Source organism: Dasypus novemcinctus, chromosome X (genome assembly GCF_030445035.2).
Source record: "Dasypus novemcinctus isolate mDasNov1 chromosome X, mDasNov1.1.hap2, whole genome shotgun sequence".
NCBI lineage: Eukaryota > Metazoa > Chordata > Mammalia > Cingulata > Dasypodidae > Dasypus > Dasypus novemcinctus.
In genome coordinates this window covers 27,121,512-27,134,587 of record NC_080704.1, presented here as the reverse complement: position 1 = coordinate 27,134,587, position 13,076 = coordinate 27,121,512, and the positions used below count along the sequence as shown (strand labels likewise).

The window sequence follows — 13,076 nt, the reverse complement described above, 5'->3', positions numbered from 1 at the left end:
AATGGTATGAAATATTAAATCTTCCTCATTCATGGAAATAAGAAATCTTTTCACTATTGATTTGATTTCAGCTTTTAGCTGAAAATGTTTAGTGAGGATTAACGGAGCTTTAGTTCCTTCTTACCTCTGTGCCCAAGTCACTCTACAGATGGGCCCTCAGGGAACTGTAATTCTTTCAGTTTACTGAGAAGTGGGTCACTTTGAATTACTTCTTCAATATCAATTTTGTATAATAATGATAAATATTTGTTGTCAGCTAAATGCTGAGAATGGGTGCTTTGAGAAGTTTCACCATTTCTTTTCAAATTGCATTAATACTCTTCCTTTTGTTTTACAAGCCAGGAAATGTGAAGAATTCACCTGGAAATAAGTAAGATTACTTATTGTTCTGCCCATTTTAACCAGGTAAAGAACAAGCAAACTCTATGGTTATTTTTAGCATTGTTAGGGCCAGCTTGAAATGACTTGTCTTTATGCAACTTAAGTATAGTAATTTCAACTTGTTGTGGAAACATAAAGGTCAGGAAATGAATGGTATTTTATTATTTTGCAAAGCAGTAGTTAATATGCTAGGTCTTCTGATTTTTTTTTTCAATAACAATAAATCTTTAGTCAGCAGTTATACTCCTCCCCCCTTATTTTTGTTCATTTCTCAATCTTGTGGGATTTGGGATGATGTTCACTCTAACTACTTCAGGCTGAGAAGGAATGTAAATATTGCAAGGCAGAGGAATGGCATTGTTTTGCTTAGAGTTGAAGATATTCCTTCCTTTTGGGCTGGGGCTGGTCCATGGTCATCATTTTGTTAGTTGTATAGGGCAAGCCCGAAGAACTGGCTAGTAGGAGTTGGCCGTATATCTGCTGGGTTTCAAGGCCCCACTGGCATAGGAACGATCCAAAGGCTTTAAGTCTCTGAGAAATATACTTAAGTAAATTGAAAATTATAGGTTCAAACAAAAGAAGTAGAAGAATCATGATTAGGGGATTTATACCTAAGTATAACTATGTTGGGGAAATAGCTTTTCATATATTCCCAGATAGATTCTGCTGAGGGGGTGTTGATATCATGTGGCTGGATGGCTTGCCTATGGTATCTAAACATCTCTAGGGCCCACAGGATTACCTTTTTTTTTTTATGTTCCAGGGCCAGGGATTCAATCCCGGACCTCATATGTGGGAAGCCAGTGCTCAACCACTGGGCCATATCAGCTCCCTTTTAATTTATTTTATTTTATTTTTAAAGATTTTTTTTTATTTCTCTCCCCTTCCCCCCCACCCCTCCCCCAGTTGTCTGCTTTCTATGTCCATTTGCTGTGTGTACTTCTGTGACTGCTTCTGTCCTTATCAGCGGCACCGGGAATCTGTGTTTCTTTTTGTTGCGTCATCTTGTGTCAGTTCTCCGTGTGTGCGGCACCATTCCTGGGCAGGTTGCACTTCCTTTCGCGCTGGGCGGCTCTCCTTATGGGGCACACTCCTTATGGGTGGGGCTCCCCTACAGGGGGGACACCCCTGTGTGGCATGGCACTCCTTGCACGCATCAGCACTGCCCATGGGCCAGCTCCCCACGGGTCAAGGAGGCCCGGGGTTTGAACCACGGACCTCCCATGTGGTAGGCGGACGACCTATCCATTGGGCCAAGTCTGCTTCCCAGCTCCCTTTTATTTTGAAGCACTTTTATTTACTGTGGCATTTTGTGGGGGTCTGGCTGAGACTTGCATAAGCATAAGCTCTGATATGACCTACTGACTTACTTTGAAATCTCTTTGCCATAAAAACTATTTTATTTAATATTTCCCCCTTTTGATCAAGCTCTTTCTTCGAATGCATTGCTGATTAACTCTTGGTAATCATCCTCGATGTCAGGGAGGCTCATCCCTGGGTGTCATGTCCCATGTTGAAGGGAAGGTAGTAAGTTTATTTACAGTGTTTGGCTTAGAGAGGCCACGTTTGAGGAAGAAGGTTTTCAGGAAGCAACTCTTAGGCATTAATTTTAATTAGGCTTAGTTTAATTATTACAGGAATAAGGTTCATAAGTACAATCATTAAGCTCGAGGTCTGGGCTTATTAACTTACTTTCCTTTATTCAGCAAGGCTTATATGTTTGAGAGCTTCTGGCCATCTTATTTGAGAAAATAGTAGGACTTCTCTAGGAGGGAAGTTTGATATTTTGTTAATTACTGTGTGGGCCCCTGTCTATCCAGAAAACATACCTGTGGCATCAAGGCTACATTTATAACCCATAGATGATATTTTATTCTACCTTTCATTGCTGGACTTAGGTGCCATGACTTTTGTTCCAGAGAATTACCTAGGTGTTTATTAGACAAGCTAGAACTGGACAGTTGGTATTTTCTGAATGTCTATTTCAAACAGTTGGAAAGTGCCATTATTTCTTAGGTTTATTTTTTTCAAATAACCTTATTATGGTAAACACACTTGTGTTTAATAGTTATTCAATCAACATTTGTTGATTGCATGACTGTTATAGAACCTCAAAATTATATAGAGATATTATCTTAAGTGACATAGGGAATTCATAGGTATAATTATTCCTTCTTTAAAGATTGAGTGACTGGAGGCTAGAGAAATTTAGGATGATATCAGATGAAGTCAGAAAATCACTGAGAGTTTTTTGGTCTTGTATTCATGTTACCATTTCTTTTCATTCATTTGATTAATATTACTTAGTGCCTGCTAAGTACAAAACACTAGTTATTAATATTATTTTGTATATATATTAAAATTGTAGAAATTGTCATTTCCTGGTAATTAGAAAATTATATTAAATTTGGAAACAACCTAAATATTCAACTTTAGGAAACATGGGTACAATTATTGTTAAATAATAATTTTTTAAAAACCCAAAACAGTAGTATGATACATTTGTAGAGGGGGAAAAGACCAGAAGATAAAATCAAAATCTAATGGAGTGCGCCCGTGAGGAAAGCCACCCAGCGTGAAAAGAAAGAGCAGCCTGCCCAGGAATGGCGCCACCCACACTTCCCGTGCCGCTGACGACAACAGAAGCGGACAAAGAAACAAGACGCAGCAAATAGACACCAAGAACAGACAACCAGGGGAGGGGGGGAAATTAAATAAATAAATAAATCTTTAAAAAAAAAAATCTAATGTAGCAGGCAGCGGCTGTGGCGCAATCAGATGGGCTCCCATCTGCCATATAGGAGGCCCTCAGTTCGAGTCCCGGAGCCTCCTTGTGAAGGCAGGCTTGCCCACACACTGCGGAGCGCTGCCTGGCCCGCAGGCGTGGTGGAGCACTGACTCAGCAAAGGTGATGCAATAAAAAGAAGGGAGACAAGCAAGAACACAGAAGAGCCGACAGTGAATCAACACGGAGAGCAGACAGCAAGCAAGCCGCAAGGAGGGAGGGGAAAATAAAATACAGACACAAAAGAATGTATAGCAAAATGGACACAGAGAGCAGACAGCATGCAAAAAAGTTGCAAGGGGGGGAGATAAAAATAAATAAATAAATAAGCCAACATCAGGAATAAAAAAAGTCTAATGTAGGGAGTGGATATAGCTCAAGTGGTTGAGGGCAGCTTTCCACATACAAGGTCCTGGGTTCAATCCTTGGCCCGGCACCTCAAAAAAAAATCTAATTGTATATCTTTAGGTAGTAGGATTATGAATGGCTTTTATTTTTTTTTATTTTATTTTTTAAAGATTTATTTTTCTTCCCTTCTCTCCCTCCCCGCCCCCAGCCCCCAATTGTCTGCTTTCTGTGTCCATTTGCTGCATGATCTTCTGTGTCTGCTTGTATTCTTATCAGTGGCACCCGGAATCTGTGTCTCCTTTTGTTGCTTCATCTTGCTGCGTTAGCTCTCCGTGTGTGCAGCGCCATTCCTGTGCAGGTTGCACTTTTTTCACGCTAGGTGGCTCTCCTTACGGGGTGCACACCTTTCACATGGGGCTCCCCTGTGCAGGGGACACCCCTGAGTGGCACAGCACTCCTTGTGCACGTCAGCACTGCGCGTGGGCCAGCTCATCACACGGGTCAGGAGGCCCTGGGTTTGAACCTTGGACCTCCCATGTGGTAGGCGGACGCCCTAACCACTGGGCCAAATCCACTTCTCTATGAATGGCTTTTAAGTTGTTTCTTCTTTATAAGTTTCTGTATTTTTAAGTTTTCTGTAATGAATATGAATTTTCTTTTATAATAAAAAATATTTTTAAAATTAATGTTATGTTCATTGAATCATGGCTGCTACTTAAAATTCATGAAAGCTGTGGGTTTGAGGGAGGTTTTTTCCTCAAACTATCTCCATAATTTTGGAGACCCAGAGAGTCATATAATCTTAGGATTTGAAAGAGGTCGTCTGGCCAATACCAGCCTCAGGCATAAATTCCATGTAGCCCTGTATGTTCCCATTTTTATACCTCCACTGATAGGCACCCATTTCTGGACAGTTCTGATTTTTTTAAAAGCTGTTTCTTAGGGAAATGGATGTGGCTCAACCAATTGGGCTCCCGTCTACCATGTAGGAGGTTCAGGGTTCAATGCCCAGGATCTCCTGGTGAGGGCAAGCTGGCCCACATGGAGTGCCGGCCCACGCAGGAATGGCACTCCACGCAGGAGTCCCACTCTGTGTGGGAGTGCCGGCCAATGTGGAGAGCTGGCGCAGGAAGATGACGCAACAGGAGACACAGAGGAAAGAAAATAAGACTTAGTGGAACAGGCTACATAAGAGGTGGCGCAAGAGAGTAATCACCTCTCTCCCACTCTGGAATATCCCAGGATCGGTTCCTGGAGTTGTCTAATGAGAATACAAGCAGAAACAGAAGAACACACAGTGAATGATACAGAGAGCAGACAACAGGGGGAGTGGGGGGGAGAAATAAATAAAATAAATCTTAAAAAAAAAAGCTATATCTTATACTAAGCAAAAAATGTGTCTCCATGTAACTCCTGCAGTGGTCTGGATCCTGCTTTAGGAATTAGAGAAAACACATCCAGTTCCTCTTTCACCTAATAGCCCTTCATATAGTAACTCAAAGGCAGTAGTTCTCTGCCTGGATTTAAATGCCATCTCTGTGTATGTAGCCTTATGTAAGTTATTTAACCCTTCTGACCCTTGATTTCCTGAAATGTAAAATGATTAACAGTTAATATAAGTAAAACATTTAAAATAGGAAAAACAGGGCAGTAGTTCTCAAATTTTGTTATACAAATTAATCACCTCAGGAACTTGTTAAAACACAGAGGACTAGCCCCCCAACCCCCCATCACCATGTCTACAGAGTGGGGCCAGGAGTATGTACTGTTAGAAAGGAAACTAGAGGGTAAGTGGACAGAAAGTCACACGTGTCCTCTAGAGACTTTACATTGAGTAGTTTTATTTCTCTGCATGGACAATGAGACGCAGAACAAAGTAAAACTATATAAATACCCATTTCATTTCCCAAAAATATCCTGGACCAGAGCTCAGCTTACTATATACACAACCTTCATTTCCTTCTTCATTTTAAAAAATCTTTATTGGAGATGTAGTTTCTAATTATAAAAGTGATGCATATTTGTTGTAAAAAAATTTTTAGATAAATATTTTTAAAGTCTGTCTTACCCTCCCCTCCTTTCCCAGAAGTAATTTTTCTCAATAGTTTGGTATGTCATTCCAGACTTTTTTTCTGTGCGTGTATATGTATCTGTACGTGTGTGCATCCATCCATGCTTTTTTTTTTTAACAAAGTGAAGTCTTATTCCTCATGTTGTCTTGCAAGTACAATGAAAAAACTCCAGAAGGACATATAATCACAATTTTATTATCATACCTAAGGAAATTCACACTAATTCCTTAATCTCTTCTAATATCCAGTCAGTGTTGAGATTTCTCTGATTAATAATATGTTTTCAACTGGTTTGTTTGAATCAGAATCCAAACAAGGTCTGCCTGTTGCATTTGGCTGATAGGTCTCTTATGTCTCTTTTAGACTGAAAAATTCCCTCTCCCTCATTTTTCCCTTGTCATTTATTTGTTGAAAAACATGACTTATTCTTTAGAATTTCCCATGTTCTGGATGTAACAGAGTGCGTCCATTTAGTGTCATTCATTCTGTTCTTCTTTTGGTTCCTCTCCTCTCTGCATTTCCCGTAAACTGATAGTTGGATCCGAAGGCTTAATCAGACACATGTTCAATTTTTTAAAAAAAAGAATACTTCATAGACTGGGCTCTATTTAGCTAATATACGTTGAACTAATTAATTAACTTGCTTTTTTCTTGTACTATGTTGTGTATATCTTGTCAGTAATTACAGATCTACCGCATTCCTTCTTATAGCTGCTTACTAATTTCCTAGGATGGACTACCATGATCTCCTTAATCCTTATTAATTTAAGTTCCCAGTTTTGTTTTTTTTTGTTTTGTTTCTTTTTTGTATGAGATACTGGGATCAGGGATTGAACCCTGGACCTTGTATGTGGGAAGCCGGTGCTCAACCACTGAGCCACATTGGCTCCCCTGAGTTGGCTATTTAATTTGTTTGTTGTTGTTTTTCGTTTCTAGGAGGTACTGGGAACCAAACCCGGGACCTCCAATATGGGAAGCAGGCACCCAACTACCTGAGCCACATCTGCTCCCATTTCCAGTTTTCAGTTTGTTTGGGTTTTTTTTGAGGTATCCAGGGTCAGGGATTGAACCTGGGACCTTGTATGTGGGAATCCGGCGCTCAACCACTGAGCCACATCAGCTTCCCTGAGTTGGTTTTATCATTTGTTTTGCTTGTTGTTTTGTTCTTGTTTTTTCTGGAAGCATCGGAATTGAACCTGGGACCTCCCATATAGTAGGCAGATGCTCAACTGCTTAAGCCATATCAGCTCCCCCAGTTTTGAGTTCTTAAGCAGTAAATCATTCAATTCTTAGAGCCAAGTCCAAAAGAGATTAATAAACAGAGACAAAAAAGGTAGACTAGTGGTTTACATGTTCAATTGAAGTAGTTTTGGTCTTTTATTAAAAGTGAGTAGTCACTGGCCTCTAAAATATTTATAAACCTCTAATTGCTAAGTATATTTATTACATATTAGGAAAAAAGCAATATAGAAAAGATTTGGTTTGTCTGGTATCTGTTTAGATTTATGTGTATTTCATTCCAGAAAAGAATGATGGGGGTGATGTGAGGAAAGGGATATAACAGACTGACAATGATAAAATCATACTGTCCTCCAGGGGATGGGGTAGAAATGGAATTGTTTGCTCAATGGAAGGAGAGGAAGGTGGTGTGTGCTGATCATTTAGGCATTTATTTTTCATTTATTCGTCCAGCTATATGTCTATTAGGCTCATATACACAGTTGGTTCAGACTCTGAATGTAGTATTGATGGAACAAAAACCGCTCTGATTTTTAGCTTACCTATCTGTAAAATGGGAATAATCACAGCTTTCTCTGGTTTATTATGATCCTATAGTAATGTAATGGAAATATAAGTATTTTACATGGCTTCTCTATTTAAAGAATTTTCAAAAGGCAACATTTTAGAGTTGCTTTTTTTATTTTTTGGTATAGTTCACTTATGTTTTTCTTTTTTTTTCCTTTAGTTTTAGGTAAACATGGAAACTCCATACAGTAAATCATCATATTTCTACAGAAAAAACGGCAGAGAAGTCAGTATTGAATGTAGTAAATTGGCTTTTTCTTCATGAAAAAAAAAACCTATTCTAACCCTCTCTGATATCTTGGGTGATACCATATTACAAATCAACTAATCTGGACTTTTTCCACCTAGAGATATTGTACAAGCCTTAGAACTCCTTGTTCTCATGTTGCTATTTATGTACATAATTAAAATATCAAGTAAAAGAAACCAAACTTGTCCTGCTTTCTTTTCTGCTATTATTGCCATTTTAAGCCTATCTTGTGTCCATGTATGTGGTACATGTGTGTGCGCTAAAGAAAAGAATTGATTCTTCTCAAGGCGAGTGTCAGCTGGCCAAGGAACAAGGCAGTCTGCAGAGTCCAAGCCCTGCAACACAGAGTAGAGTAGAGAAGGATGGCTGTAGAGCTGAGGAATGTTTCGATAACAAACAAAAGAAACTAAATTTTTAAGTGTTACAGTTTGCCTGAAACTGTCATCCAAAAAGAAACAGTGACAGTGACCCCTTGTTATGTGCTTTCCCCTCCTCATTTGTACAGATCTTCTAATTCTTGATGCTATGGGAGATTCAGAATGAAGTAATGTATGCCCTCTGCCAGTGGATGAATGGATTATAGTTGTGCGTATTTGTTCTCCATATGCGTGCCTTGTATTCTCCCCCTTTTTGGCCCCTGACTGCATGGCTCATTGAAATCTGCATTCCCAGTGCTGGTGGGAACAGCAGGAGCCTCTTTTGACTTGTCAGCCTGCCAGGAAGGATGGTGAGGGAACAGTATGTGAAAGAGAATTTCCAAATTGTAAGCAGACTTGGGAATTTCAAATCTTCTTTGTATTCTTACATCTTCAATTTAATTTCTAATTGTTGACCTTACAGAATTGACAACAGTTGGTAAGATAGCAATATACAAATGGAACATGGACGTGTTAATGTTAAATATGTTTAACTTAGCCAAAATGGTAGGATCATTGCTGACGTTGTTAAAGGATTAATGAGTTGAAGCAAATTTGTCCCTAGAATAATCCCCCCAGTCATCCTAATACGTTAAAAGCTGTGCCTAAATTATAATATTTCATTGTAAATATAGTATTATTATTTCAGGTTTTTTCATTTGGCCTGGCTTCCTACATCATCTTCAGAAAGTGGGCGTTCCATGAGTTTTCTCATTCTTGAGATTGCTCAATCTAGAGAAGATTAAGAAGAAATGGCCTTCACCTCAGCATGTTCTGGAACTCATTAATCAGTAGGTATTTGAGTGCCTCCTAACTGTAAGGCATCACTTCCCATTTTGAACCCTTTAGTCAATATTGAAACTTTGCTTTAAAACATCTTACCTGCGGGGGGCGGGGGGCGGATGTGGCTCAAGATGTTGAGTTCCTGCCTCCCACATGGGAGGTCCAAGGTTCGGTTCCTGGTGCCTCCTGAAAAAAACAAAAACAGCAAGCAAAACAAATGAAAAAACCAACACAGGGAAGCCTATGTGGCTTAGTGGTTGAGTGCTGGCTTTCCACATGCAAGGTCCTGGGTTCAATCTCCAGCCCGTAGTACCACAAACAAACACATCTTAACTGTTCAGTGCAAGTGGAAGGGTTAGGCATCACAGAGCCTTCCAATAGAATCTGCCCTCTACAGCAGGGAAATCACCTCCCGACTAGGATACCTCAGTTACCCTTTAAACTATTTTTGATTTGTAGATGACAGCCCAAAGATTTTTTCCTGTGTTATCTGTTTGTACCCAGTGCTATCTTCTTTTCATATTTAACACTTCTTGTTTTCCATGCACCGTTGAACTATAGGGATTGAAAATATGCATATTATATCTTTTTCTTTCTTTAGCTCCTTATACTTTTCAAAGTGCTATTTTAAATCATTTCTCTCTTGGCTTATTCCCGACCTTAGTAAGTTTGCACTGTTTTTCCTCTGTCCCATTGTAATACTCTCTACTTAAAGTTATACTTATTCCATTTCTTTTTGACCATTTCTCCTTATAATAATATGAGTTTAAATAACTTAAAGAACTTTGGAAGGTACATCATCCACCATACAGAGTGATTTAAGCTCTTCTAAAGAGAGAAACATGGTGTGTTCTGTCCTGTGATAACGTAGTAGTTGGATTCCCAAAAAAGAATGCTTTGTCAAAAATCAAGATTTAAAAGTAGTTGCTTCAGTGGAAACAAATGGTCTAGGGTTACTAAAAATGTCTTCATCAATTCATTACCTTTATCAGCCCTTGGGACAAATCTCGAGTCAGCTGAGTCCACCCAGGCAGTACAGTGGCACATTCCTGGGCCTCTGGGGCAGGAGCTTTTGTCTTCTGTGCAGTGTTGGGTCCTGGTCTAGTGGTGGCCCATATAATGCAAAGCACGTTCACTACTGGATCAATCGCATTATATCCAGGTGGCCTAAAGAAAATTCAGACTGTAGGCAAAACACCTGTGTTCAAATATACAGATAGAGGCAGACTTGGCCCAGTGGTTAGGGCGTCTGTCTACCTTATGGGAGGTCTGCAGTTCAAACCCTGGGCCTCCTACACGCGTGTGGAGCTGGCCCATGCACAGTGCTGATGTCTGCAAGGAGTGCCCTGCCACGCAGGGGTGTCCCCCGCATAGGGTAGCCCCACGTGCAAGGAGTGTGCCCCATAAGGAGAGCCGTCCAGTGCAAAATAAAGTGCAGCCTGCCCGGGAATGGCGCCGCATACACAGAGCTGACACAAGATGACGCAATGAAAAGAAACACAGATTCCCATGCTGCTGACAACAACAGAAGCGGACAAAGAAGACGCAGCAAATGGACACAGAGAAAAGACAGCCGGGGTAGGGTGGAGTGGGGTGTAAATAAAGACATAAATTTAATAAAAAAACACAGATAGAAAAATGTGACTTATTCAAGGTTATCAGAGACAGAATGAGGTCATATAATCTGAGTATCACTGATTTTTATTAGTGTAAAATGTAATCCAGACTCCTTAAATTTAGAAAGGAAAGGAATTATGTTTGCATTGTCCTGTCTTAATTAATGCTCTTTGAACTAAGCTTTTGGGAAAGGCCTCATATTTAGAGAGCAGTTTTCCAGCAATGTTCATGTTTATTGTATAAGCTGAATGGTTTTAACATGAGTGTAAAAGTTTTCACTTTTTAATTCAACATACCCAGTCTATACAAAAAACACTGTCAAGGGGACCAGAAATATATATGTATGTGTATGTATGTATATTTTTTTCAGGTACCAGCGACTGGGAATTGAACCCAGGACCTAGTATGCAGAAAGCCAGTACTCAACCACTGAGCCACATTGGCTTCCCTGAGTTGATTTTTTTCATTCGTTTTGCTTGTTGTTTTGCCTTTTGTTTTTTTTCAGAAGGCACTGGGAACCAAACCCGGGACCTCCCATGTGGGTGATGGGCACTCAACCACTTGAACCACATCCACTCCCCCAGAAATACTTGTGGAACTATCTAAACTTTCATTGAAGATTCCATTTTAATTCAAAGGCAAATATATGAAAAAATGGTTTTCTTCACCACTGGTTGGAAGAAATTTGCTGAATGTCTGGTTTTCACACTGTAAATCTCCTGTTTGATGTTTTGTTTCCCTTCCGATAGGTTAAAGTTTGAAGTTAATAATTAGCCAGCATATAGCACCAAAGGTAAAATTAGGTCAAACTCCAGACATGACTAAAGTTCAGGCTCATCTGTATTTATGAAATGATAGCCAAGGAAATTTCTGGGTGGAAAAAAAGTTTGTTTTTATAAGTAAGCATGCCAGTACTTCACATTCTGTTCATTTAGCAATGCTGAATAAGTGACTGGTATTTCACATGTAGGAACCTTTGTCTTTTTTCTTTGTTAAAGACGTTTACCATCCCATTTTCCAAGAGGTCCAAGGGTTGGTCCATGGGCTCAGTGAGTCTTCAAGGTCCAGGTTCTCTCCATCTCTTCACTTTGCTGTCCTCACCATCATGATGATGCTCCCTTATTGTTGCAAGATGGCTAGAATAGCTCCAAGGAATCACATCATCACAAAGCAGTGTTCACAGCCAGGAAGGGGGGGTTTTCTCCCTTTTGTCTTTTTTCCTAAACTTTTTATTGCAAGGTAATTTTAACCTTAATAGGACAGTTGCAAAAATAATACAAAACCCATACAGATAGGGGCTTAATGCTTAATCAATACAGAATTTCTGATTGGGGTGATGGAAAGTTTTTGGTAATAGACCATGGTGGTGGTAGCACAACATCATGAATGTAATTAACACTACTGAATTATATATATGAAAGTGGTTAAAACAAACAAGACAAAACAACAACGAACCATACAGAGAACTCCAGTATACACACTGTGATGGTTAGGCTAATGTGTCAACTCGCCAGGTAATGGTGCCCAATTGTTCAGTCAAGCAAGCACTGGGCTAATTGTAAGACAAGGACATTTCCTGGACTTTAGTCATCAGTGAGTTGATTGCATAGATGCCTGGTTACATCTACCATCAATTGAGGAAATTGCCATCAGCAGTGTGTAATGTCTCATCCAATCAGTTGAAGGCCTTAAAAGGAGAAGTGATTTCAGCATTCAGAGAGAGAATTCTCACCTCTACTTCAGATAGCCAGTGTCTGCTGGGGAATTCAAGGACCTTCATCAGGGTCCCTGGCTTACAGCCTGCCCTATGGATTTGGACTCCTGTATCCCTGTGGTCGTGTGAGAGAATTTTATGAAATCTCAAACTATTTACAGATATCTCCTGTTGGTTCTGTTTCCCTAGAGAACCCTGACTAATATACTCCTCTTCCCCCATACACACATCCACCTAAAATTAACATTTTTTGAATGTGCCTTATCATTCTGTCTATCCATCTATCAAACACATTTGAGAGTAGCTTGTATACATCATTCTCCTGGAACACACACTTCAAGTACATTCCCTGAGAACCAGGATATTCACTTATAGAACCACCTTAAGTACAGTTATCAAGTTCAAGAAATTTAACATTGATATAAAGCTTACCGTCTATATTCCAATTTTTTTCATATATCCCAAAAATGGGCTTTTTCTCCTCCATTAATCGATCCAGTCCAGGATCGTGTGTTGCATTTAGTTGTCTTTTTTAAAAACATGGAAACATACATACAACATAAACTTTCCCATTTCAACCACTCTTAAGGATACCATCTCATGGGATTAATCACATTCACAATATTGTGCTACCCTCACTACCGTCCATTACCAGCACTTTCCAGTCACCCCAGACAGAAACCCTGCACCCATTATGCATTAATTCCCCATTCTCCCTGACCCCAACCCTGGTAACCTGTTTCTACTTTCTGTCTCTATGTGTTTGTGAATTCTAGATATTTCATATAAGTGGAATTATACAACATTTGCCTTGCCCTTTTGAGTTATTTCACTCAACATGATGTTGTCAAGATTTCATCCGTGTAGTATGTTTCAGTACTTCATTTTTTTTAAGGCTGAATAA

General features: G+C 39.6%; 1 protein-coding gene across 2 annotated transcripts in view; it reads left to right on the top strand.

The window, feature by feature from the left end:
• Positions 1-7,823, top strand: part of APOO (apolipoprotein O) — a 54,066-nt gene extending 46,243 nt beyond the window's left edge. For both annotated transcript variants that reach the window (XM_004449829.4, XM_004449828.4), the window contains 2 exons: positions 339-405; positions 7,553-7,823. In XM_004449829.4, coding sequence (XP_004449886.2) covers positions 339-374 — 36 coding nt within the window. In that variant the 3' untranslated portion in view covers positions 375-405; positions 7,553-7,823. The remainder of the gene's footprint in view (positions 1-338; positions 406-7,552) is intronic.
• Positions 7,824-13,076: the final 5,253 nt, after the last annotated feature.